Source organism: Nycticebus coucang, chromosome 2 (genome assembly GCF_027406575.1).
Source record: "Nycticebus coucang isolate mNycCou1 chromosome 2, mNycCou1.pri, whole genome shotgun sequence".
Classification (NCBI taxonomy): domain Eukaryota; kingdom Metazoa; phylum Chordata; class Mammalia; order Primates; family Lorisidae; genus Nycticebus; species Nycticebus coucang.
The window spans coordinates 25,048,128-25,072,138 of record NC_069781.1 but is presented as its reverse complement, the minus strand read 5'-3'; the positions used below and the strand labels follow the sequence as shown (position 1 = coordinate 25,072,138).

General features: G+C 42.6%; 1 protein-coding gene and 1 non-coding gene across 3 annotated transcripts in view; both read left to right on the top strand.

Annotated features, from left to right (window-relative positions):
• SNX30 (sorting nexin family member 30) overlaps nucleotides 1–24,011 on the top strand; it is a 166,889-nt gene that overhangs the window by 43,071 nt on the left and 99,807 nt on the right. For both annotated transcript variants that reach the window (XM_053565745.1, XM_053565743.1), the window contains exons 2-3: nucleotides 9,856–10,047; nucleotides 21,338–21,448. In XM_053565745.1, coding sequence (XP_053421720.1) covers nucleotides 9,856–10,047; nucleotides 21,338–21,448 — 303 coding nt within the window. The remainder of the gene's footprint in view (nucleotides 1–9,855; nucleotides 10,048–21,337; nucleotides 21,449–24,011) is intronic.
• On the top strand, nucleotides 3,690–3,852 carry LOC128580261 (U1 spliceosomal RNA). Its single transcript, XR_008378576.1, has one exon. It is a non-coding gene; the product is annotated as a U1 spliceosomal RNA (small nuclear RNA).

Sequence of the window (24,011 nt, the reverse complement as noted above, 5' to 3'; positions counted from 1 at the left end):
GAAAATGTAAAACTGTTTAAGGAAGATGCTAACTCATAGACCAAACTGGTGAGCCTTGGGAACTTGGAGATACTTGTACGAGCAGCCTTGGAGTATTTGGAGAATATTTCTGATGGGGATTCTGGGGCACTGGTGGGAGAAACTGAACTTCCTACTCATAGGCAAGTAGGGTTCCAGAACTTGGGACATTTAGTTAAGATACGTTTGACTAATTCTCCACATCTCAACATTCCACACTGTTTATATCACTGTTTCCTATCTAGATTTAAAAAAAATTATATAGACTTTTATAATTATATGTACTAATCAGCTTTGCTGTCGTAATAACTCCAATAATTAAAAGGTTTGCAAAAAACATTAATTTCTAGGTCATATTATGTGTCAGTGGCTGTGAGTCAGCTCCTGTGGCTCTTTCTCCCACAAGCTTCCTTCTGAAAGAGCAGCCCCTATTTGGGGCATGCTAGTTTCTTTTTTTTTTTTTTTTGCAGTTTTTTCTTTTTTTTGGCTGGGGCCAGGTTTGAACCCGCCACCTCTGGTATATGGGGCCAGTGTCCTACTCCTTTGAGCCACAGGCGCTGCCCTCTTTTTCTTTTCTTTTCTTTATAAACATGTTTTAGAACGTTAACTCTATTGTCCCAGGCTAGAGTGCCATAGTATCAGCCTAGCTCATAGCAACCTCAAATTCCTGGGCTCAAACCAGCTTCCTGCTTCAGCCTCCTTGAGGACTGGGACTACAGGCACCCACCATGATGCCCAGCTACTTTTTCTATTTTTAGTGAGACAGTGTCTCACTCTTGCTCAGGTTGGTCTTGAACTATAGAGTTCATGGGATCCTCTCACCTAGCCTCCCAGAGTGCTGGGATTACAGGCGTGAGCCACTGTACCACCTGGGATATGTCAGTTTCAAGGAGGAGGGGAGAGAGCGAGAGAGCCAGTGGAATCATACAGTGCTCTTAAAGGGTCTGTTCCAGTCTGGTGTGTGCTCAGGCCAGAGCAAGTTATACAGCCAAGCCAAAAGTCAGTGGAGGGGGGATGTCTTCCTGTTTAAAGTTACTTGGCAGTGTTGGTGAGAATGTATGATCCTTTTAAAGGAGGAGAGTTAATAATTATCTGCCATATAGTCTGTGTCTGCTGCTTTCACTGAACATTATTTAGTAAATGTATCAGTTAAGATTTATCATTTTAGGGCGGCGCCTGTGGCTCAGTCGGTAGGGTGCCTGCCCCATATATCAAGGGTGGCGGGTTCAAACCCGGCCCCGGCCAAACTGCAACCAAAAAATAGCTGGGCGTTGTGGCGGGCGCCTGTAGTCCCAGCTACTTGGGAGGCTGAGGCAAGAGAATCACATAAGCCCAGGAGTTGGAGGTTGCTGTGAGCTGTGTGAGGCCATGGCACTCTACCGAGGGCCATAAAGTGAGACTCTGTCTCTACAAAAAAAAAAAAAGATTTATCATTTTAAAATGCTTTAAACACATTTCCTCCCTATTATGTGTATTTAAAATTTAGATTAATTCGAGGGGAGGCTGATGTGTTGCCATGAAGTGAAGTGGGAGATCTTGTACGAATTCACATATTCTTTTATTCATCATTGTAGTACCAAGAATTTCCCATATGGTTTTGAATAATGGTAAATATTAAATACTAGTATCTGAATTTAGTGGACATGCCTCCAGTGTTTCACATTATTTACTACTGTTTTATGATTATTTTTGTGGTATAATTTATAGTCCACAAAATTTACCATTTTAAAGCATACAATCAAGTGGTTTTTCATACATCCACAGAGTTGTACAACTATTATTACTAATTCCAGGATATTTTTGTTACCCCTAGAAGAAATCCCACCCTCGTTAAAGCTGTCTCTGTAGCCCCTGGCAACCAAAATTTTGCTTTCTGTTTCTAAGGAGTTACCTATTCTGACATTTCATATAAATGAAACATTCAGCATGTGACCTTTTGGAACTGGCTGCCTTCACTTAGGATAATGTTTTCAAGGTTTATTGCTGATGTCCTCTGATGTATACTCTTTAACATATTTAGGAACTTTCTTTTTGCTCCTTAATTTTACACAGAGATTTTAATGGAATGGCTGGTATTTACATATGAATGATACCAGTAAACATTTGGGTAATTGTGGACATGAGTATCTTCCACACTGGTTATATATACTATCAGTTAATGTAATAAACTCATTGATAAATTTCCTAATGGGAATCATTTTTGTTTTCCTTGTATTCATTTGACATCATCCTGGTATATTTTTCTTCTTTTTTTTTGAGACAGAGTCTCACATGTTCTTGGTAGAGTGCTGTGACATCACAGCTCACAGCAACCTCAAACTCTTGGGCTTAAGTGATTCTCTTGCCTCAGCCTCCAAGTAGCTGAGACTGCAGGTGCCCGCCACAATGCCCTGCTATTTTTTGTTGCAGTTTGGCCAGGGCTGGGTTCGAATCCGCCACCCTCGGTATATGGGGCCAACACCCTACCCACTGAGCCACAGGTGCTGCCCCATGCTTCAATTTTTAAATTCTCTTTCTACTTTCTTCAGGTATTTTTATTTGTTGTTTATTTGTTTTTAAATGGGAGCACAAAACAGGTGGGGTAACGTTTTTCAAATGCATATTTATCTGCTCTCGAAGACTCTGTGCTTCTTTGTTTCAGATTTTTGAGTCTGTATGATGAGTTAATATAGGCTAGATGTACTTTTTGGTTTTCTTGGGTCTGAACAGTGAGATAATACAGTCTGGGTGTATTTTTATGGTTTTCTTGTGTCTGATGAGGTAATAATACAGGCCTGCTACTTGCTTGCCCACAGAACAAGTGAATTACTGGATCCCCTGTGTTTCTGCTTGACGTCATTACATTTGTCTTGGATCCTTAGACTACCAGTTATCTGTGAGCTGGGAAAGGGGTCAGGAGGGAGACAGGGTCTGGGGCAGCCCAATTGGGGAAACTTGGTCCGCTCCTCCGTGTGTCTGGATCCACTGAAGCCTGGCTTCTTCTTGTTTTAGCTGCCCTCCCTGTCTTGATAGAGCCCAGTCCCTCCAGCATTTGCAGTCTGGCCTGCTCTAGGGCTTGTTGGACACACCCAAGGTGCCTTCATGATTCTGTGACCTTCTCCCGTCTCTACCCCTCACGGGGAGATAAAGCTGTGCAGACAGGTGCCCTCTGGTGGTGGCCCTCACCAGTGCTTGGCATCCTCTTGTTCTGGTTGGCTCCACTGTTGGACCTCCTACGACCCTCATTCCCCCTGTCAATTGCACTTTCAAGTTGGGGTGCATGTGAGGGGATTTAGTCATTTTCTACATCTTAGTTTACCTCAATAACCCAGCTCAGTGATGTGGGTTAAAGAATGCCACTCTGGGAGGCTGTGAAATGTGGGTTCCTTGACCTCAGGAGTTCAATACCACCCTGAGAAAGAGCAAGACCCTGTCTCTAAAAAATAGCCAGGAGTTGTGGCAGGTCTGTGGTCCCAACTACTTAGGAGGCTGAGATAAGAGAATCACTTGAGCCCAAGAATTTGAGGATGCTGTGAGCTACGATAGCACAGCACTCTAGTGAGGGTGACTACGTGAGACTCTGTCTCAAGAAAAAAAATAAAAATAAATAAAGGATGCCTCTTAGTTCTTTTTTTTTTCCAGTTGTGGCTCAGATATATCCATTGGGAAACCTTTGACAGTGGTGGCTCTTTATACTTACTGGCAGGGGAGATACCATGATCATGCAGGTGGTTTTCCCAGGGTGAGGCTTATCCACTGTACTCTGAATGTGCTCACCCCTGCCATTTCCCCAAATGGGAGAAACTCAGTGGCATACTTTGTGGTATTGGAGGACTGTGTTCACATTTTCTCCCGTAAAAAATAAACAAGACAAAGTTTTGGCATTTAGATGGCACCCTTTCCTAGTTTCCCGAATTGCTACGGCTCCGGTCACTGTTTTTCTTGTTCATTTTTCTTCTCCAGCTTTTTCACTCTTTTCTGGGTTAATTTAGTATTTGGACGGTGGAAAAAGGGAGAAAACAAAGGCTTGAGTTTATCTAGAGGTCTAGATTTATAATTTTTCAAACAAGTATGTAACATTGTATCTTATTAATGTAAACACAATCATTTCCTGGTTATTGAGCCTTGGGGGTTTTCCAGGTTTCACTCTGTTGTTCCCAGTTGTGTTGTGAATACCTTTGAAGGGAACATTTTTGAGATTGTCCCTTTAAGTTTATTCTCCAAATTGGGCTTAAATTGAATTTTACAACAAAACCAACAACCAAGAGTATTCTGTTCAGTTTGTATGGGACACGTCTATTCTTCGAGCATCTTCTGTGTACTTGGCATGAGGGAGGTAAATCGTGGCAGGTAAGGTGCAGTCTGTACATTCAGAGAGTCATCGTCCTCCCCTTCATCCTAGAGATGCCTCGAGAAGCTTTGTCAATCTCTTCCGAAACTAGATCATCCTGTTGCCCTCGTTTCTCTAACAGTATCAAAAAGAGAAATCAGATTATTTTAGCATGACTTGTTTTTATTACATTTACATTGGTTCCTAATGCATACCACTCTCTATTCATAAACCATATGTTTAATGTAATAATAGAATTTTTACCAGTGATTTATGTGATTTAATATTGTATCTTGTGGCTGGTGGACCACAGTAGTGGATCTTAAAATTTAAATTCTTTGAACCAGAAAGTTTTCTAAATCAATCCAGCTCTGTCTCTCTCTTCCTAGGGTAGAAAAGTGGAGAAGGTGGAGGAAGAAATGCTCTTATAATGGAAACCTACATGGTGAGAGGTGTAGCATGTAGGTTTTGTAGCAATGAGTGTTTTCATTTATTTATCAACAGTGTAGGCCAGATCACACCTATAACCCTAGGACTCTGGGAGGCCGAGGTGGGTGGATTGTCTGAGCTCACAGGCTTGAGACCAGCCTGAGCCACAGAGAAAGACCCCGTCTCTAAAACTAGCCAGATGTTGTGGTGGGCACCTGTAGTCCTAACTACTTGGGAGACTGAGGCAAGGGAATCATTTGAGCCCAAGAGTTTGAGGTTGCTGTGAGCTGTGACGCTACAGCACTCTACCAAGGGGTGACAAAGTAAGACTCTGTCTCAAAAAAGAAAGAACAGTGTATAGCCGGGTGTTGTGGCGGGCGCCTGTAGTCCCAGCTGCTCGGGAGGCTGAGGCAAGAGAATCACGTAAGCCCAGGAGCTGGACGTTGCTGTGAGCCGTGTGATGCCACGGCACTCTACGGGGGCAGTAAAGTGAGATTCTGTCTGTACAAAAAAAAAAAAAAAAAATCTTGCTTAAGTCACACTGCTAGTCAATAGTGGAACGGGGGTTCTCAGCCGGGGAGTGTGGTGCACGTTAGTCTCAGCTGCATTGTCGTTCCATAGACACTTACTAAGTACGGTTCCACTGGCAAGGGATTGAATTAGGTCATTTCTAAGATATATTCATTCATTCATCAAATACTTACTGAGTACCTACTGTGTGCCAGGGGTAGTATGCTGTCTGCTCTTCTGGAATTTATAGACTAGTAGGGAGTCAGACAGACAATAAGTAGCTTTTACATTTTCAAATAGTAATAAATCTCATAAAGAGAAAAAGCCAGAGAAGGGGCTAGAGGGTGACGGGGTACAGGGATATTTTTTGATTTTATGGGCTGAGGAGGCCTCTCTGAGTAGGTATTATTTGTGTGGAAACCTGTTTGAAGAGAGGAGCCAGCCCCACAGGGATCTGGAGGGAGAGGAGTGTTCCAGGGATAGGAAGCAGCAGGTCCAAAGGCCCTGAGGTCACAGTGAGCCTGCACAGCCCGTGGGCTAGAAGGAAGGCTGGTGTATCCAGGGCTGGATGAACCAAGGGGAGTGTTGGCCATGAGGTTGGAGAGCAGGGTCAAGACCAGGTCATGTCCTTGCAGGTTATGGGAAGGAGTTAGGATTTTTTTTCTGAATGCCAGGGATGTCTTTGAAAGTTTTAAGCAAGGGAGTGACATGTTTTGATTTACATTTTTAAAATAGCTCTATGGCTGCAGTATGGAGAACTGACCATAGGGTGGCAAAAGTCAAACAGGAGGCTTTTATGTTGAGCCAAGTGTTCTGTAATTTGCGATGGTCATAAAGGTGCTGCCAACCAAACCCACTGGCCCTCGAGCTTTGATCTCTGTGTGGCAAACTCACTGCCAGAGGACATGAGGGAGTGGGGAAACCTGGGCCCTTCAGTCCACCTAACTTTCTGCTCATTCTTCCTGAGATTTTATGTTTTCAAAGGGGATGCAGCCTGGTAAGAAACCCTGACCTAGGAACCAGGAACCTGGGTTCAGTCTTTGGTACAGAAAATACTAGCATCCATACATTTATGCAAGTTTCTTGACCTTTTCAAGTCTGCTTTCTCACAGGTAGAGACAATATCTGTCCCATCACCTCACAAGGCTGTTACGGGGTACACGGAAATAAGATTGTGAAGCACTGTGTACAGAGCGGTACCATGGCGATCTGAGGTGGCAGTGTCACTGTTTAGGAGATTATAGACATTGGTAGTCTGTCAGCTGTTACAGTGTGTTCATGTTATACTCAAAGGCACACCCTGGAATGGAGAGGTACAGGTGTTTCCCCTGGTTGTGTCGTCCTAGGAGGAAAAAATCTGGCATATGTACAAGATCTGATTGACTGACTCTCCTTTTTCCCACCCCGGACAACTGATTAGAAAACTGTTTAACTCCACGCTGGCTGGCCAGGATATTTCAGACCTTGACGTGGGCCATTCCTGGAAGGTTATTGGCTAAGGTTAGGGGAGTTGGCTGCTAGAGCTGGGGAGAGGCAGACAGGTGATCACACATCCTCAACAGACAGACAGACAGACACACACACACACACGAACAGACACAGTTAACAGTTGTTGGGGGCTGAGTTAGATGTGTAAATAAATGTTTAAAACTGTGAAAATTGCTTCAGTGGAGGTGTGTTTAACATTTTGAGAAGGGAGTGACTAATTCTGCCACAGAGATGGTCAAGAAAGGCAGGAGAGGAGAGAGCATATGAGCAGATTCCCATGAGATATTTGAAGATCTCTACATTAAAAAAAAAGTGGGGGGCTTTTCAAGCACAGATAGGGGGTGTGAAACAGCATGGCAGGTCCTGAAAATGAGATGGTGAGAAAGAGGCTGCTAAGATTGGTCTAGGCCAGATTGGGGAAAACCTCTATCTGAGCCATACTGGCTTATCTGACCTAAGATTTTGAATTCTTTCTTTCTTTTGTGCAGTGTTTGGCCGCTGGCAGAGATATCATGGGGCCCAGTGCAGTAGTGTTGATAAAATGCAAAGGCTGGGCCTCTGCAATGCCTAGTATTGTGTCTTTCCTGAGGTCAGTGTTTACATATTTACTGAACTGACTAAGACAAGATGGTTATCTTAGAGTTTCAGAGAAGATGATGTCCCTTCCCAGACCCCCAGACACTGGGATGAGGGTGGTGCATGCCCATGGTCCCAGGACAGAGAGAGCCATCGGATGAGTGAAGCTGCCTTAGCCAAGCTTTGCAGTCCTGTTCACACCAAGAGCAGCTGCTTAGGGTGTGATGCCCCGGCTGACAAACTCCTGGACCTGCCCTGTGGTCAGAAGCACAGCTGAGAAGTGTGGGTGAGGGGTGTTTCCATTCCCATGAGTACTTTCTGTGAAAATGGTGCCTTTTTAGTAATTACAGAAATTTTTGATATTGCACAAATATGTGGTTAGATGATCAATGCAGATGGGAGGCAGAAGAAGGTGCCTTTTCTGGTACTTGAGTTGAATGGTACTTTCCATGGCCCACTGGGCTGGTGGCATTGCCCTTAACCCCAGGCCATGCCTCCCCCTTCATTGAGTCTTCCCTTTTCCCATAAGCCCCATGATCTGCCAGAGCTCATAGATGTGACTGCTGCGTTGACCTCTGGTTTCCCGTGTGTTCTCTTGTCTGGGGGCAGGGCCATACCCAACCTGCAGAGCTCAGGGTAGAGGGAATACGGGGAAGGCACCAGCCTGTGGTCTGATGACGAACAGGTCCTCCAGGCCCTTTCCCTGAGGGCTTGTCTCTTACCATATTCCTTAGGGTTTGTCTCCCAGTGGTTCCAAGGTGACATTCAGAAGCTTTCATGTCTACTGCCAGGCAGGGCTCTGTTGTGTTATCTTGGTTTCTTTTTTTTTTTTGCTCTTCAATGTCAGCAATGTTATTTTTCATCTTTTTCTTTCCTGGCATTTGTTCCGCCCCTCCCCCCCCAAAAAAACAAAACAAAACAAAACAAAAAAAAACTCTTTTTATTAGGGAAAAAAATATTTTTTTTTTTTTTTTAGACAGAGCCTTAAGCTGTCATGCTGGGTAGAGTGCTGTGGCATCACAGCTCACAGCAACCTCCAACTCCCAAGTAGCTGGGACTACAGGCACCCACCACAACACCTGGCTATTTTTTGGTTGTAGCTGTCATTGTTGTTTGGCGAGGCCAGGATGGATTCAAACCCACCAGCTCAGGTGTATGTGGCTGCCGCCAAGCCTATTAGGGAAAATTTTAAGCATACACAACAGAGAATTGTATGATAAAGCTTCCAGGTACCAGCTTTAACAGTTAACCAATTCTTGAACATCTTGTATTGTTTATAGCCCTGCCAAACCACCCTTAAATTAATTTGAAGCATATACCAGACATCTTATCTTTTCATCTGTAAGTATTTTAGTATTCATTTCTAAAAAATAAAATACTTTGGAAAATCATATTTTCATTATCACTCTTAATGATTCCTTAATGTCATCAATATTTAAATTTTCCTGAATATCTCAAAAATATTCAAATTTTCCTGAATATCTTAATAATTGTTTTGATACAATTTGTTCATCTCTCTGTTTTGTTTTTTTTTTTTTGAGACAGAGTTTCACTTTGTTGACCTGGGTAGAGTGCCGTAGCATCATAGCTCATAGCAACCTCAAACTCTTGGACTCAAGCGGTCCTCTTGCTTCAACCTCCCAAGTAGCTAGGGCTACAGGTACCTGACACAGTGCCTGTCTAGTTTTTCTATTTATAATGGAGACAGGGCCTTGCTCTTGGTTAGGCTGGTCTTGAACTCCTGAGCTCAAGCAATCAACCTACCTTAGCCTCCCAGAGTGCTAGGATTACAGGCATGAGTCACCAGGCCTGGCTGATCTCTTAAGTTTCTTTGCTCTCTGTTTAATTTATTTATTGGATAAGCTGGGTCTTTGGTCCTTTTTAGTTTGACAGTGTGGATTTTGCTGATTGTATCCTTATAGTATCTTTTAACGTGTTCCTCACTTGTCTATATTTCCTGTAAATTGGTGTTGTGTCTAAAGGCAAGTTTAGGATTCGTATTTGATTTTCTTGGCAAGCATACTTCACAGGTGGCAGTGTAAGCTTCTTTTAGGAAGCACATCACATTTAGTTATCTTGTTGTGATGGTTGATTGAGTTTTTACGTGTTAAGTATTTAAGAGGGTTCAGTCTCCTTTATATTAGCCTGGGTCCAGGCATGGTATGGTCTTGAGAAAATGGGAAAGACAGAGTTTATGGTGTGCTCAGAGGTCCTCCTCTGTTGAGTTCGGACAGTGGTGGGGCTGTTATGTTCTCTGTCCTGAGCTGTTTGCTTGTGCTGTTTCCTCCAGCACTTCCTGAAAGACGAATCAGCAAGGATTTAATCCAGAGACTGCCATGGTTTGTTTCTCTTGGTCATGACAGACCTAATCACTCTAGAAACACTGAGCAGGGAGATGCTGGGATTTTTTTTTGAAAATGATTTTTGTTATTTTTAGAGGTGTTTCTTACCTTGGCTAAACCAACTGCTTCTGCCAATATTCTCCAAAATCTCATCTACTTTGTAAATTAACTCTTTTCTTCTAGGATCTTATTTTGCCCAATGGTGGAACTCCAGTAGGCACTTCCAGCCCAGCTTCTTCATCTTCCCTCCTCAACAGACTCCAACTTGACGATGACATCGATGGTGAGACCCGAGATCTCTTTGTCACAGTTGACGATCCCAAGAAGCATGTGTGTACGATGGAGACCTACATCACGTATAGGATCACCACCAAAGTAGGTCCCTTTGCTGTATGATTGGCCCATGCTAAATAGCTTTGAAATTGGGGTCCTACTCCATGACTTCTGCTGTTGCTCTCTCCCTCCCTTTGTTCCCCTTTATTATGGGTATAACTTTTTGAAAGCGTGTGTGTGTTCAGATTAAAAGGATATATAGATAACAGTGGTTTTCTTTTAATCTTAAAATGAGGGAGAAATTATGACTAAGATCTTTCACATGAGCATTTAATCTCTATACTTGTACTTATTTTCTGTCATGATATTATCTAACATGTTAGGATTGTATTAAAATTGAAATTTATGAATCATTTTATCAACCTAAATCACTGTGATGGGACCATGATTATAATTTGGCCTACTTGGGGTTGAAAGAATAAGAGGAAGACAGGAGTTAATACTTACTGACTTTCTGCTGAGTGCCATGGAGATAGTGGGCAGCGTGTCAAGCTTTTGATTTAGATAAATTTTGATGCAGCAATCCTAAAAATTATATCTTCAGTTATAGTTTTGCAGATGAGAAAAACTGAAGCAGAGAGCTTTAAGTAAACCTGTTCAGTCAAAGTTGGTAACTAGGATTCTAACTTGACTGATGGGGCCATATAGCCCAAATTAACAAATAAAGAAGGCCAGGTGCGGTGGCTCATGCCTGGTAGTCCTAGCACTCTGGGAGGCTGAGGAGGGCAGATTGCTTGAGATCAGGAGTTCAAGACCAGCCAGGGAAAAATGAGACCCTGTCTCTACTAAAATTAGAAAAATTAGGTGGGTGTGGTCCCAACTACTCAGGAAGCTGAGGCAGGGGGATCGCCTGAGCCAGGAGTTTGAGGTTGCTGTGAGCTAAGCTGAAGCCATGGCACTCTTGGCTGGGTGACAGAGCAACACTGTATTAAAAAAAAAAAAAAAATTCAAGGAAAAATAAATCCTTTAGAAAGAAATGAAAAGAATAGGTTCGATGCCCGTAGCAGAGTGGTTCAGCACTGGCCACATGCATCAAGGGTGGTGGGTTTGAACCTGGCCTGGGCCAGCTAAACAACAGTGACAACTGCAACAAAAAACTAGCCAGGGCGTTGAGGCGGTCACCTGTAGTCCCAGCTACTCAGGAGGCGGAGGCAAGAGAATCGCCTAAGCCCAAGAGCTGGAGGTTGCTGTGAGCTGTGATGCCATGGCATTCTACTGAGGGTGACAAAGTGTTTTTTCTTTTTTTTTTTTTAGAAAAGAAAAAGAAAAAAAAAGAAAAAACAGCCAGATGTTGTGGCGGGTGTCTGTAGTACCAGCTACTAGGGAGGCTGAGGCAAGAGGATCACTTGAGCTTAAGAATTTGAGGTTGCTGTGAGCTAGGCTGATGGCTCAGCACTCTACCCAGGGTTACAGAGTGAACCTCTGTCTTACAAAAAGAAGTCATACAAGTAATATCAATACAATATTGTAAAAAATAAAAGAAACAATACTAAAAGCAAAACATGGAGTAGAAATCAGGAGTCTTCCTTAGCCCTCTCATTTATGTTGTTGTTCTTGCTAAAAGCAACCATTGCTAAAATTTGATACGTGTCCTTGTAGTCCTTTTCTTCGAATTTACATTCACACACATATAGTTAGAATGTATATAATTTAGATTTCAATGTACTGTTGCTTTCTAACTTTGATTTTACAGTACTTTTGAAGACCTTTCTCTGTTCACATGATTATATCTAGCTTATCTTTCAATCTCTACATAATTATCTGTGAAATGATTATGCAGTATTTTTTCCTCTACGGATATTTAAGCCCTTCCCAAGGTTTTGATACTACTACTACCCTGTCCTCTCTGTCCCTGGCTCACATTTGAAGATTTGTCTGCGCATGTGCGTACATGCACACACATCCTCCCCCATTACTGCTGCCCCTGCGCTGCTGCTATTTCTCAGACACTGGGCTAGGTGTTTAAGATGTATATTACTTCCTCCGAGGTCCTAGGTTAAAGTACATATTTCCAGCAATTATTTCCTTTTTTAAATTTTTTCCTAGGGTGAACTTATTTTTTTACCCTGAAGTCAGTGAAATGCAAAACCTGTTTTTCTTGAATTGGTGCTGTAAGCAGCCAATGACAAGGGGACTGTCTTGCTGGCACAGCAGCGGTGGCTGCACTGACATTTTCCCCACTGCAGCTTGATTCCTCTGGCCCTCAAATGCAAATACTGCAGGATTCCGTTAACTGATTCACAGGCCAGTGCTCATGCACAATTCACAGGTCTTTCCTACCCTCTCTTTCCTTACTTCCCTGCCCTCTTCCCTCTGGGTTCTTATTTCTCTCTCTTCTCCTGGGCTTAGTTGATTTCCTATAAATCAGTAAATACCTTAGAGCAGCGGTTCTCAACCTGTGGGTTGCGACCCCTTTTTAACAATGAAAATACATTGCAGCATTAGGAAGGTTGAGAACCACTGCCTTAGAGTAACATTTTCCAAGTTCCAGGCCCATATTTCATTTGACTATGATGGCAGAACCTGCAGGTGATCTTGCTGCAGAGCTAAGTTTTACTTCTTACTCTGATCCCAAATCAGAGGGTTTTTTTTTTCTTCTTTTGTTTTTGAGATAGGATCTTGCTCTGTTGCTTGGGCTAGAGTACAGTTGTGTTGTCATAGCTTACTGCAACCTTAAACTCATGGGCTCAAGTGATTCTCTTGCCTCAGCCTCCTAAGTAGCTGGGACTATAGGTATATGCTATTTTTTGTAGAGATGGGGTCTTGCTTTGTTGCCCAGGCTGATCTTGAATTCCTGACCTCAAGTAATCCTCCTGCCTTGGAGTGCTAGGATTACAGGTATGAGCCACCACACTGGCTCCTCTTTTCCTGTTTCTAATAGTGATACCACCTTTTGTATCTTTGTGGTGCATTTGAAGCCTTCTTTCTGAAAATTGTGTTAATATTTAGGGGACAGGGTGCAGTGGCTCATGCCTGTAATCCTAGCACTCTGGGAGGCTGAGGTGGTTGGATCATTTCAGCTCACAAGTTTAAGACCAGCCTGAGCAAGAGTGTGACTCTGTCTCTAAACATAGCTGGGCATTGTGGCTGGTGCCTGTAGACCCAGCTACTTGGGAGGCTGAGGCAAGAGGGTCACTTGAGCTCAAGACCTTTTTAAAAAAATTATTAGTATTATTTTTTTTGTTTGAGATTCATTAAGGACAGAGAAACTGATTGTATTTGCTAGATAAAGTCCCTCTTATAATTGTGTCCCACCCTCAAGAGGTGTGCCATGCACCGTGACCCCCATTCTCCTTCTTCCTCCCCTCTCCCCACTAACTCATTCCCCTCCCCCATCTTATATTAGCTCATCTACTGCCTTCATATTAGAATAGAGAACACTAAATTCTTGTTTCTCCATTCTTGTGATGCTTTACTAAGAAGAATGTGTTCCACCCCCATGCAGGTTAATACAAAAGATATAAAGTCTCCATCTTTTAGTGGCCAAGTAGAATTCCATGGTGTACATATACCACAGCTTGTTAATCCATTCCTGGATTGGTGGGCATTTAAAGCTGTTTCCACATTTTGGCAGTTGTAAATGGAGCTATGATAAATAGTCTAGTGCAAATGTCCTTATGATACAAGGATTTTTTTTCTTCTGGGTAGATGCCTAGTAATGGGATTGCAGGATCAAATGGGAGGTCTAGCTCGAGTTCTTTGAGGATTCTTCATACTTCCTTCCAAAAAGGTTGTATTAGTTTGCCATCCCACCAGCATTGTAAAAGTGTTCCCTTCTCTCCACATCCATGCCAGCATCTGCAGCTTTGAGACTTTGTGATGTGGGCTTGAGCTCAAGACTTTGAGGTTGCTATGATCTATGATGCCCTGGCACTGTACTGAGGGTGACAAAGTGAGACTCTGTCTTAAAACAAAAAAAGTATATGTAGGAGTGTCCAGGCATGAGAGAAAGAGGACAAAGGGGAACATGGAATCCCAACACCTGGTCTGGCCTGGGACCTCCACTTCTGCTGAGGTGGTCAAGCAAAGTTAAAACGTCAGAGGATGACCTTGTACAACTGCTTTGCTTTATTACTCTGAGTCTCCACTATCCTAATTCAGATTTCTGAAGACCAAAGCTGAACCAAGTGCAGAGTTCTTTTCAGCTGAGCCTAGGGCTGAGAGCTAATGGAGGCAAAGAATTGCCCTCCCCAGTCTTCTCTCTTCCATGGTAGAGAGCTTTTTGAGGCATTCTCAAGGCAGGCAGCTCCTGGCTTTTTTCTCTGCAGGGTCTGAGAAAATAACATAATAATAGCTACTTACCATGTGCTGTACTTTTTTTGCAATAGAAATCCTTTAATTTTTATTTTATATAAGTAATGTATGTTCATTGTAGAAAAAATAGAAAGTGCTAGTAAGCTAAAACAATAAAATAATATCGATAAGCTCACTAGACAGAAATAATCATTGAAAAATAATAAAGAAATAATCATTAATAACTTTCTATGCTATTTTTCTCTATCCATTTATAAAAATAAGTATTTTACATACTGCCAGTTCACTTAGACACTGTGACTGTCTTTCTGTAAATACTGGTAAGCATACTTTTATGTCACTATTTCATTATTTATAATACGGCAGTAGTGTTCCAGCACCCATCATTTATTTTGTGCTAAATGCTTTGAGTATATTATAAATCTTCACACCAATTAAGTAGATTTGATACTGTTCTTATTTTACAAATAAGGAAATGGAGATATTTTAAAAATTGTTCAAATATATAGCGAATACGTGGTGGAGCTAGAACGTGAGTCTAGGCCTGTCTGATTGCAGAGTTTGTACACTTAATAATTATAGTCTAGACTTCCAAAAGACATGATTTCCAAGAGAGGGCTGGCTCCTGCGCTCAGCACTGTGGTCCAGTATCATGGCCTGGCTGTTGAAACTGATGATATAAAAATAGACATGAGGGCCAAGAGATAGGGAAGACCCTTCAACTCCCTCCAGACGCCTTCCTTCTCTTGTCTTTTACCTTGTCACCAGGAGGGTAAAAAAAAGAGTAATCCCAGCAACTTGGGAAGCTGAGATGGGAGGATCGTTTGAGGCTAGTATTTTGAAACCAACCCAGGCAACCTAGGAAGACCCCACCTATAAAAGAAATGAAAAAAACTGGGCATGGTGGCACACGCCTGTAGACCAACTCAGGAGGCTGAAGCAGGAGGATGGCTTGAGCCCAGGAGTTCCAGGCTGCAGTGAGTCATGATTGCACCACTGCACTTCAGCCAGGGTGGCAGAGAAAGACATTGTCTGGGGGGTGGTGGTGGTGGGGAGTCTTATGCTCCAACCAGTTCCCCTTTCCAAATGCCTCAGTGGTCAACAGAGTGTAAATGCTGGTCAGAGGTTGTGTGGTTGAACGTTGGAGTAGTGAAAAGGTTATTGCTGACTGTGGCAAGAGTAGCTTCACTGGTGTGGGGTGCAGAACACGGTTTGCAGGGGTTAGTATGAGTGGGAGTAAGAGGGGGAAGTGTTGGTAGCTGGCAGGGAAAGCAAGCGCAGAGCCAGCAGGGGATGTGGGCTTTGGGGGGGCGCTTTTGTATGTTTTCTCTTTTCCTTTTTTTAAAAATTGTTTGGGATTCATTGAGGGTACAAAGGGTTGCATTTGTTAGGTAAAGTCCCTCTTATAATTGTGTCCCGCCCCCAAGAGGTGTGCCATACACCGTGACCCCCCATTTTGTGGGTTTTTTTTTAAAAGGATGAAGAGAGTTGAAGTGTTAAGCGTCCAGTGCTGGCAGAGAAGGGGACATTAGGTTGAAGATTGAGAGTGGGATGGAAGCTGCTGGAAGGTGGAAGGAGATAACAGTCTGAACAAAAGGAAAGGGATTGGCCCCTGCTGGGGGCGGTGCACTCTTTGCATTGTTTGTGGAGAAAGAAGGAGGTTTGTTTTGTGGCAGAAAGTTGGTGGGGGGTGTGTTTGCTTAAAGCTGCAGTTTTCTCTGTGTGGATAGATGAGGTCATCTGCTGAGAGTGAGGGGGTTTTGAAGTGGGGATTAGAAGGTGTCAGAACTTTTACTGACTTTTTCATAACTGATGTGGAGAATGCGGGAGAGCACTGATCAGGGAGTATGAGAGGTTGCTTGGCCGCAGTGAGGGTCCAGGTGGAGAGCTTATCTTAGTCTGCATGTCTGATTTCTCCCCAGCACGCCCAGGTCTAGGAAAGCAAGCAGCGGGTGGTGGTGTGTTTGCCAGAGTTGGGTGAATGCATGGTTGGGGGGAGGAGCATTTCAATCTTGTGGTTAATAAGGGAGTAAAGGGCTGGACAGTGGAATGGACAGAGTAAGGAGGGAAGTAAAGACTGGAATGGACAAGTGTCAAAGAACTTGAGGTGGGAGTTCAAGAACAGCCTGGTCAAGAGTGAGACCCCATCGCTACCAAAAATAGAAAAATAAAGGGGGCTGGCACCTGTAGCCCCAGCTACTTGGGAATCTGAGGCTGGAGGATCACTTGAACCGGGAGTTTGAGGTTGCTGTGAGGTAGGCTGACACCATGGCTTCTAGCCTGGGGCAACAGAGTGAGATGCTGTCTAAAATACCCCCAAACAAATAAATAATTTCATATCTTGCCATTTTCCTTTAAAATTATATTGAAGCATTTTTTTGTCATTCAGAATATCTTACAAACATAATTACTGATGAACAGTGAATAAATATACTATACATTTTCTTAAGAGTTTTTTATTGGTGGACATTTAGCTTACTTTGCTATTTCAAATAATATTGCGAATGAAGATCATTGCACAAATATCTTTGTCATAGTTTAAATATTTTTTTCCAATGGCGGATTCATAGAAGTAGAATAACAATAATTAAAGACATAAATAGAAAACCATAAATAAAGGAGAGAAGATAGGTGACAATTTTTAATAGCTTGCAATGGGGATGGTCTCCTCATTGAGACACCAAAAGTAGCAGCTTTTTAAAAAATTTTCAGAATATTAAGGAGAGTACAGATGTTTTTGTTACATGGATATCTTTTTTTTTTTTTTGAGACAGAGTCTCACTATGTCGCCCTCGGTAGAGTGCGGTGGCGTCGCAGCTCACAGCAACCTCAAACTCTTGGACTTAAGTTACTCTCTTGCCTCAGCCTTCCACGTAGCTGGAACTATAGGCGCCCGCCACAACGCCCGGCTATTTTTTGGTTGTAGTTGTTGTTTGGCAGGCCCAGGCTGGATTCGAACCTGCCAGCTCTGGTGTATGTGGCTGGTGCCCTCGCCGCTGAGCTACAGGTGCCAAGCCACATAGATATCTTTTATAATGCTTAAGTTGGGCTTTTCATGTGCCCATCTCTGGAATAGTGTTTGTTGTACTGGATGGGTTAGTTTTCACTTCTCCCCGCCGCCTCCTTTCTTGTGTTTCCAATCCCATTTACATCTCTTTATGCCCTGTGCCCTTGTGTGCCCATCAGTTAGCTCCCAATTATTACAGAGTACACACGGTGTTTGTTTTTCCATTCCTGAGATAAATAGTAGCAACTTTAAAAGGGGGGGGGATGAAATCAACCATAAAACAATGAAAAAATTCTGTATAAGAAAAAGTCTTTGGAATTTATGGCAAATGACTAAAATGAGATTACATAAATGAAAAATTTTGACTGACAATTTAAAAAAGACCCCCCAAAAAGAAGTAAAATATATGGCCAAGAAGCATTTGAAAAAATGTTAGATACCAATAGTTATTGAAGGAACAAAAAGAAACGTATATTATTTTTCAGTTATTAGCCCACCAAAGATAATTAGTTCCTGGCCTACCACTGTGGCTTAAGCCTGTAATCCCAGAACTGTGGGAGGCCAAGGCTGGAAGATTGCTTGTGGCCAGGAATTTGAGGCCAGCCTGAGCAAGAGCAAGACTCTGTCTCTACAAAAAATAGAAAAATTACCCAGGTGTGCTGGCATATGGGAGGCTGAAGGAGAAGGATCACTTGAGCCCAGGAGTTTGAGGTTGCAGTGAGCTGTGATGACACCACTGCAATCCAGCCTGGGCAACACAGAAAAACTACTGTATCCAAAGGGTTTCTGACAATATGTGGTAAGAATATAAATTGCTATATTTCTGAAAGCAGTTTGGCATTTAAAAATGTGTATACTTGTGGCTGAGGCAGGTGGATTGCTTGAGCTCATGAATTTGACACCAGCCTGAGCAAAAGCGAGACCCCATCTCTACTAAAAACAGAAAAACTGAGGCCAGAGAATCGCTTGAACCCGATTTGGAGGTTGCTGTGAGCTATGGTGCAACAGCAGTCTACGCAGAGCCATAGCTGGAGACTGTGTCTCAAAAAAAAAAAAAAAAAAAAAGTGTATGCTTTTTTATCCTGCAGCAGTTCTATCTTTGGGAATTTATTTTAAGGGGATTGTCAGGTGCCAAACGATGCTTACTCTAGCATTGTTTATTTGTTAATTTTTTTGAGACAGCGTCTCACTCTGCTCGCCTGGGTAGAGTGCTGTGGTGTCACAGCTCATAGCAACCTCAAACTCCTGGATCTGAACAATCCTCTTGCCTCAGAGTAGCTGGGACTATGAGTGCCTGCCACAATGCCTGGCTAGTTTTTCTATTTTTAATAGAGGTGGGGTGTGACTCTTGTTCAGGCTGGTCTCAAATGTCTAAGGTTGAGCAATTCGGCTGCCTCGGCCTCCCCCCAGAGGACTAGGATTACAGGCATCTAGCATTGTTTATTGATTGAAAAATTGAGAACAACTTAAATGAGGATTTGTTTTAATTATGGTATAGCCATTCATTGGAATACTGTATGTTGAAGATGATTATGTAAATTTGATAGATGAATGTCCAAGATAAATAAAAGAGATAAATGGGGCTGCGCCTGTGGTTCAGTGGGTAGGGCTCCGGCCCCATATACTGAGGGTGGCCGTTCAAACCCAGCCCCACCCAAACTGCAACAAAAAAATAGATGGGCATTGTGGCAGGTGCCTGTGGTCCCAGCTACTTTGGAGGCTGACGCAAGAGAATCGCCTAAGCCCAAGAGCTGTGAGCTTGCTATGAGCTGTGACGCTACTGCACTCTACATAGGGCAACAAAGTGAGACTCTGTCTCTAAAAAAAATAAATAAATAAAAAATAAATGAACAAAAGAGACAAATGAGTGAATGGATGAATATACGTGGAAAAAATATGGAAGGATATAAACCGTAATGTTAATCGTGTTTGTTTAGAGGAATTATGGCTGATCTTTTTTTTTCTTTATTTTTCCGGAAGTTTTAAAATAAATGTATATAATAGGAGAAAAAAAAAAAAGGCCTGTTCTCCCAAAGTGAAACTGGTTGAGGCAAAACTGTTTCGTCATGCTACTTTTTATAGTTACCAAAATTTGCTTTTAAGAGTAGAAATGTTATGTACATTATAATTTATGGAATGGATTTGAAAAACAAAGAGGAGTTGTCAGCTGATGCTCATATAACATGTAAGAGGGCAAAAGGTAGAGTCCCCATGTATTCCGTTTAGTGAAAGTGAGTTGCTCTCATTTGGCACCTTTCAGAGTACACCTCTGGTGGGCTCATCATCTTCTGCAAGTCCTCTGATGGAGCTTGTTATGGGGGAGTGGGGGTCTTGAAAAGCTTCAGTTCCACTGGGGGAACACAGCTCAGGGGGCCTTACTGGCATCTCAGAGCTCTGGGTTGGGACAGGGAGGGGGTACAAGAACTGTATAGGTACAGAGTTCTTCCCACCCTGCCTAGGGGGTGTGTCGGCTTCCTGCTATGCACGAAAATTAGCCTGTGACTTAGTCTTTGTATTTGAACATTATCTTTTTTTCCTGTCTCCAATGGCACAATGCTAATTCTTTTGGGGAATCTTCTAATAAGTCACAAAGCGATCCTTGAATGAATTTCCTTATACTTTACAACCCCCTCCCCCCGCCAAAAAAAAAAACCACAGGGAGGAAAGGTTTTATTTGTTTGTTTTTGTTTTACAGACAGGGTCTCCTCTGTTGCCCAGGCTGGAGTGCTCAGACAGTCGTTCTCCCTCAGCCTCCTGAGGAGCTGGGAGGTACTTGCAGGCACACCACCCTGCCTGGCTAATTTATCTGTTTTTAGTAGAGACGGGGTTGTGCTCTTGCTCAGGCTGGTCTTGAACTCCTGGCCTCAAGTGAGCCTCCTGCCTGGGCCTCTCCAAGTGCTGGGATTATGAGTGTGACCCCCTGTACTCCACCAAGGTTGTGTTTCATGGGTGTATCTGGGTGCATGGGGCTTGAAAAGGGGAAGGGATGCAGAGTGAGTTGGGGGACAGTCCAGGATTGAATCCTCTAACTTCATAGTTTTGCTCAGACTGTGAGCACAGGTTTTGAGGAAGATGAAATCATCATTTTCAATGCCAGAGCTGTTCACATCTTTTTCTCTGGATGACTCTTGTTCGTGTGTTTTTAAGGTTTTCTTGGTGTTGTGAATTATTAATAAAACAGTCTTGGCTTGAAAGAGTAAAATTATGAAATGTAGCTTGACCCATTTTTCTCTGGTATGTGAATTTCTGAGAATAATGACTATCCTATAGTCTCTACCCTCATAGGGAAAAATGGCTTATTGGAGACAATTTTAGTTTGAGCAAATTACTGAATAAAAATCTTATTTTGGTGTAAGTCAACTTAATTTTATTTAACACTGGTTTTCATCATTAAAGTGCTGCAATCAAATCTGAGAAAACTTTGACAATGAAGGAAAGGGGATAAATTTATTTAAAAAATTTTTTTGCAACACAATGGCATTTTGGTATTATTTCCTTCTCAATTTTTTTTTCTTATGCATCTAGAATACAACATATTTTCAAGGTTATGGTTCTGGCAGAATGTAGAAGATTAAGCAAAAACCTTTTCTGTTTTCATCTAATCTGCCTCATAAATGAGCAGTGATCAGTTATCTTTACTTTTTCTTTATTTCCCCTTCGGGAAAATTTGTCAGCCTATTTAGCAGAAGGTGGAGACTTAATTTCTTTTCACAAATTTGGATTCAGTAGCAATATCCTAAGTAGAATTATTCTGCTTAAAGAAATTCTCAGAGTTAAGCTCGGAGGAAATGAACCAAATGTTTCTAAACAATTCTGAGGGATAGTTGAATTCCATTTCCTGAAGATAGAGAGGAAAAAATACCCTGACATTTTTGTTCTAGCTCCTGGGCTCAGCGACCCAGGCTCGTCATTCTGTGTTGGTAAACTCTGCCATTTGGCTCTGCATTCAGTGGAAGGAAAGTGTGTTCTTGCCTAGTTTAGTTCTTTGCAAGAGCTTTTTCCCTTCCTTTCAGCCAAGATATGCTACTATTCCCTTATGCTTATTTTTTTCCATTCTCTTCTTATTTGCAGAGTACTCGGGTGGAATTTGACCTGCCGGAATATTCTGTTCGACGAAGATACCAGGATTTCGACTGGTTGAGGAACAAACTGGAAGAATCCCAGCCCACTCATCTCATTCCCGTAGGTAGTAAGTCATTCATTACAGCTTGCTCCTCACTTTTCCTGCATTATCTCTTCTGCAGGGGTTCACATAACTCTTGCCTTTTCAGTTATGGGTAAACCCTGCCATACATCTAAGGTTCACCCATCAAACGTACGTAAAACATGTTTGTGGATAGTTTATAGCGTATTTCATCTTTTGGGTTTTGCTTTTAGATTTGCCACGTAGGGGTTTTTGGGGTGGGGTAAATTTCACTTTCACCGTGACAATTTTTTGAGGTATGGAGAGTCTTAATTTTCATTTGCTGTCTCTTTAAAGATTGAAGTTTGGAAGAGTGAGCCTGTGGCATCTCTTTCCCCCACTGTTCTTGAGGGTTGGGTAGCCGCTACCAGGTGAAGAGTGATGGCTTAGATTGCAGCTGGCTGGGCTTTCTTCAGTCATGGGAGCAAGAACCTAGCACACAATCCATTTCAACCACAGTTTTCCATTTAAAAAACAAACAAGGAAACCATCTAACTCTATTTAATGAAGCAACATAATATTTATCTACTATAGTATTTCCATCTGCACATGTTGTAACTCAACCCAGAGCAAATAAATTTTTTTTTTTTTTTTTTTTTTTTTTTTTTAATTTGGCCGGGGCTGGGTTTGAACCCACCACCTCCGGCATATGGGACCGGTGCCCTACCCGCTGAGCCACAGGCGCCGCCCCCAGAGCAAATAAAATTTGAAAGATTATTAAATCAATGTACGTATCAAGTACTTTTCTGACTACTTTTTTTTTTTTTTTTGAGACAGTCTTGCTTTGTTGCCGAGGCACAAGGGCAGTGGCATCTATACAGCTCACAGCAACCTCAAACTCCTGGGCTCAAGTGATCCTCCTGCCTTAGCCTCCCAAGTAGCTGAGACTACAGGTGCACACCACCATACTTGGCTAACTTTTCTAGTTTTTGTAGAGATGAGGGATGAGGCCATTTTTTTTTTGTTTTTGTGGAGATGAGGTCTCGCTCTTTCTCAGGCTAGTCTTGAGCTCTTGGCCTCAAGTAATTCTCCCACTTTGGCCTCCCAAAATTCTGGGATTACAGGTGTGAGCCACCACACTTATCCTGACCACTTTTGTTAAAAGTGGAAATAACTATTTAGACAACAGATGCCTCTTTGGTTGTTGGAGTCTTAGGTCAGTTTGGGTCATAAAACTCAGAGGGGCTGATTTATCTTTCAGCAAAAATCTCATTTGAATGATAACTCCCCCCCCCCGCCCTTTTTTTTTTTTTGAGACACAATCGCCCTGGGTAGAGTGCCCTGACATCATAGCTCACAGCAACCTCAAACTCTTGGGTTGAAGTGATTCTCTTGCCTCAGCCTCCCAAGTAGCTGGGACTACAGCTGCCTGCCACAACACCTGGCTATTTTTTTTGTAGTTGTCGTTGTTTAGCAGGCCCAGGCCGGGTTCAAACCCACCAGCCCTGGTGCATGTGGCCAGCACCCTAACCACTGAGCTACGGGCGCCGAGCCTGAGTGGTAACTTCTTAGCATGACCAAGTTTCCTATTACCACTGCTTCTTCCAGCCTTTCCCCCCATGGTTGGAAGAGGCTGTATGTGTTGTTAAGCACACTGGGAGTGTTCTTGGTTTTCAGGGTGAAAAGAGCCACTTTGCTAGTGGCCTGGTAGAAAGCACGGGTCTTGCTGTTCTTTCTCAGGGCATTTCCTTTCTCCCTAATCGCATATCCTCTCTGCTCTCTAAGCCTGTAGTTTTGCGTTTCACTTAAAAACATGCCTGAAGAGGGAACAATAGGGAAGAGTTGCAACTAGTTCTTAAAATGGAATCTTAATTTGGCAAAATTGACAGTTAGTGAATCTTTTTTTAAGTAAACTTTTTATTTCACAACAATTTTAGAATTACAGAATTATTGCAGAGGTAGAGAATTCACATACCCCACACCCAGTTTTGCTTATTATTAACATTTTATGTTAGTATGGCACATTTGTCACAATTAATGACCCAGTCATTATTAAGTGGTGTTTTTAACTGAAAGTCCTTTATTCCAAGTTCCTACTTAGTTTTTTGCCTAATGTCCTTTTTCTATTCCAGGATCCCATCCAAGAGCCTACATTACATTTAGTAATCATGTCCTTTAGGCTATTCTTGGTTGTGACAGTTTCTCGGGCTTTCCTTGCTTTTTGATGACCTTGACAGTTTTGAGGAGCACTGCACAGGTATTTTGTAGAATGTCCCTCAACTGACATTTGTCTGATGTTTTTCTTGGGGTGATAATATGTTTTGGGGAGGAAAACCACCAAGGTGAGGTCCCTTTCTCATCACCACATATCAAAGGCAGGTGCTATCGGCAAGAGGTATTACTGTCAATGCCCTGGTCACTTGAATTGAGTTAGTGTCAGGTTCCTTCACTGCACGGTTTCTTTTTTTTCTTCCCTTTCCGTAAGGTGCTTTTTGGAAGGAAGTCGCTCTTTATGGGTAGCGCTCACTATTTATCAGGGGAATCAGGCTCCTCCTCCTGGCAGCAGGTGCATTTGAGGTTTGGTGCGTGATGATCAAAGGTCATCCAGTGACACCTGCTGGT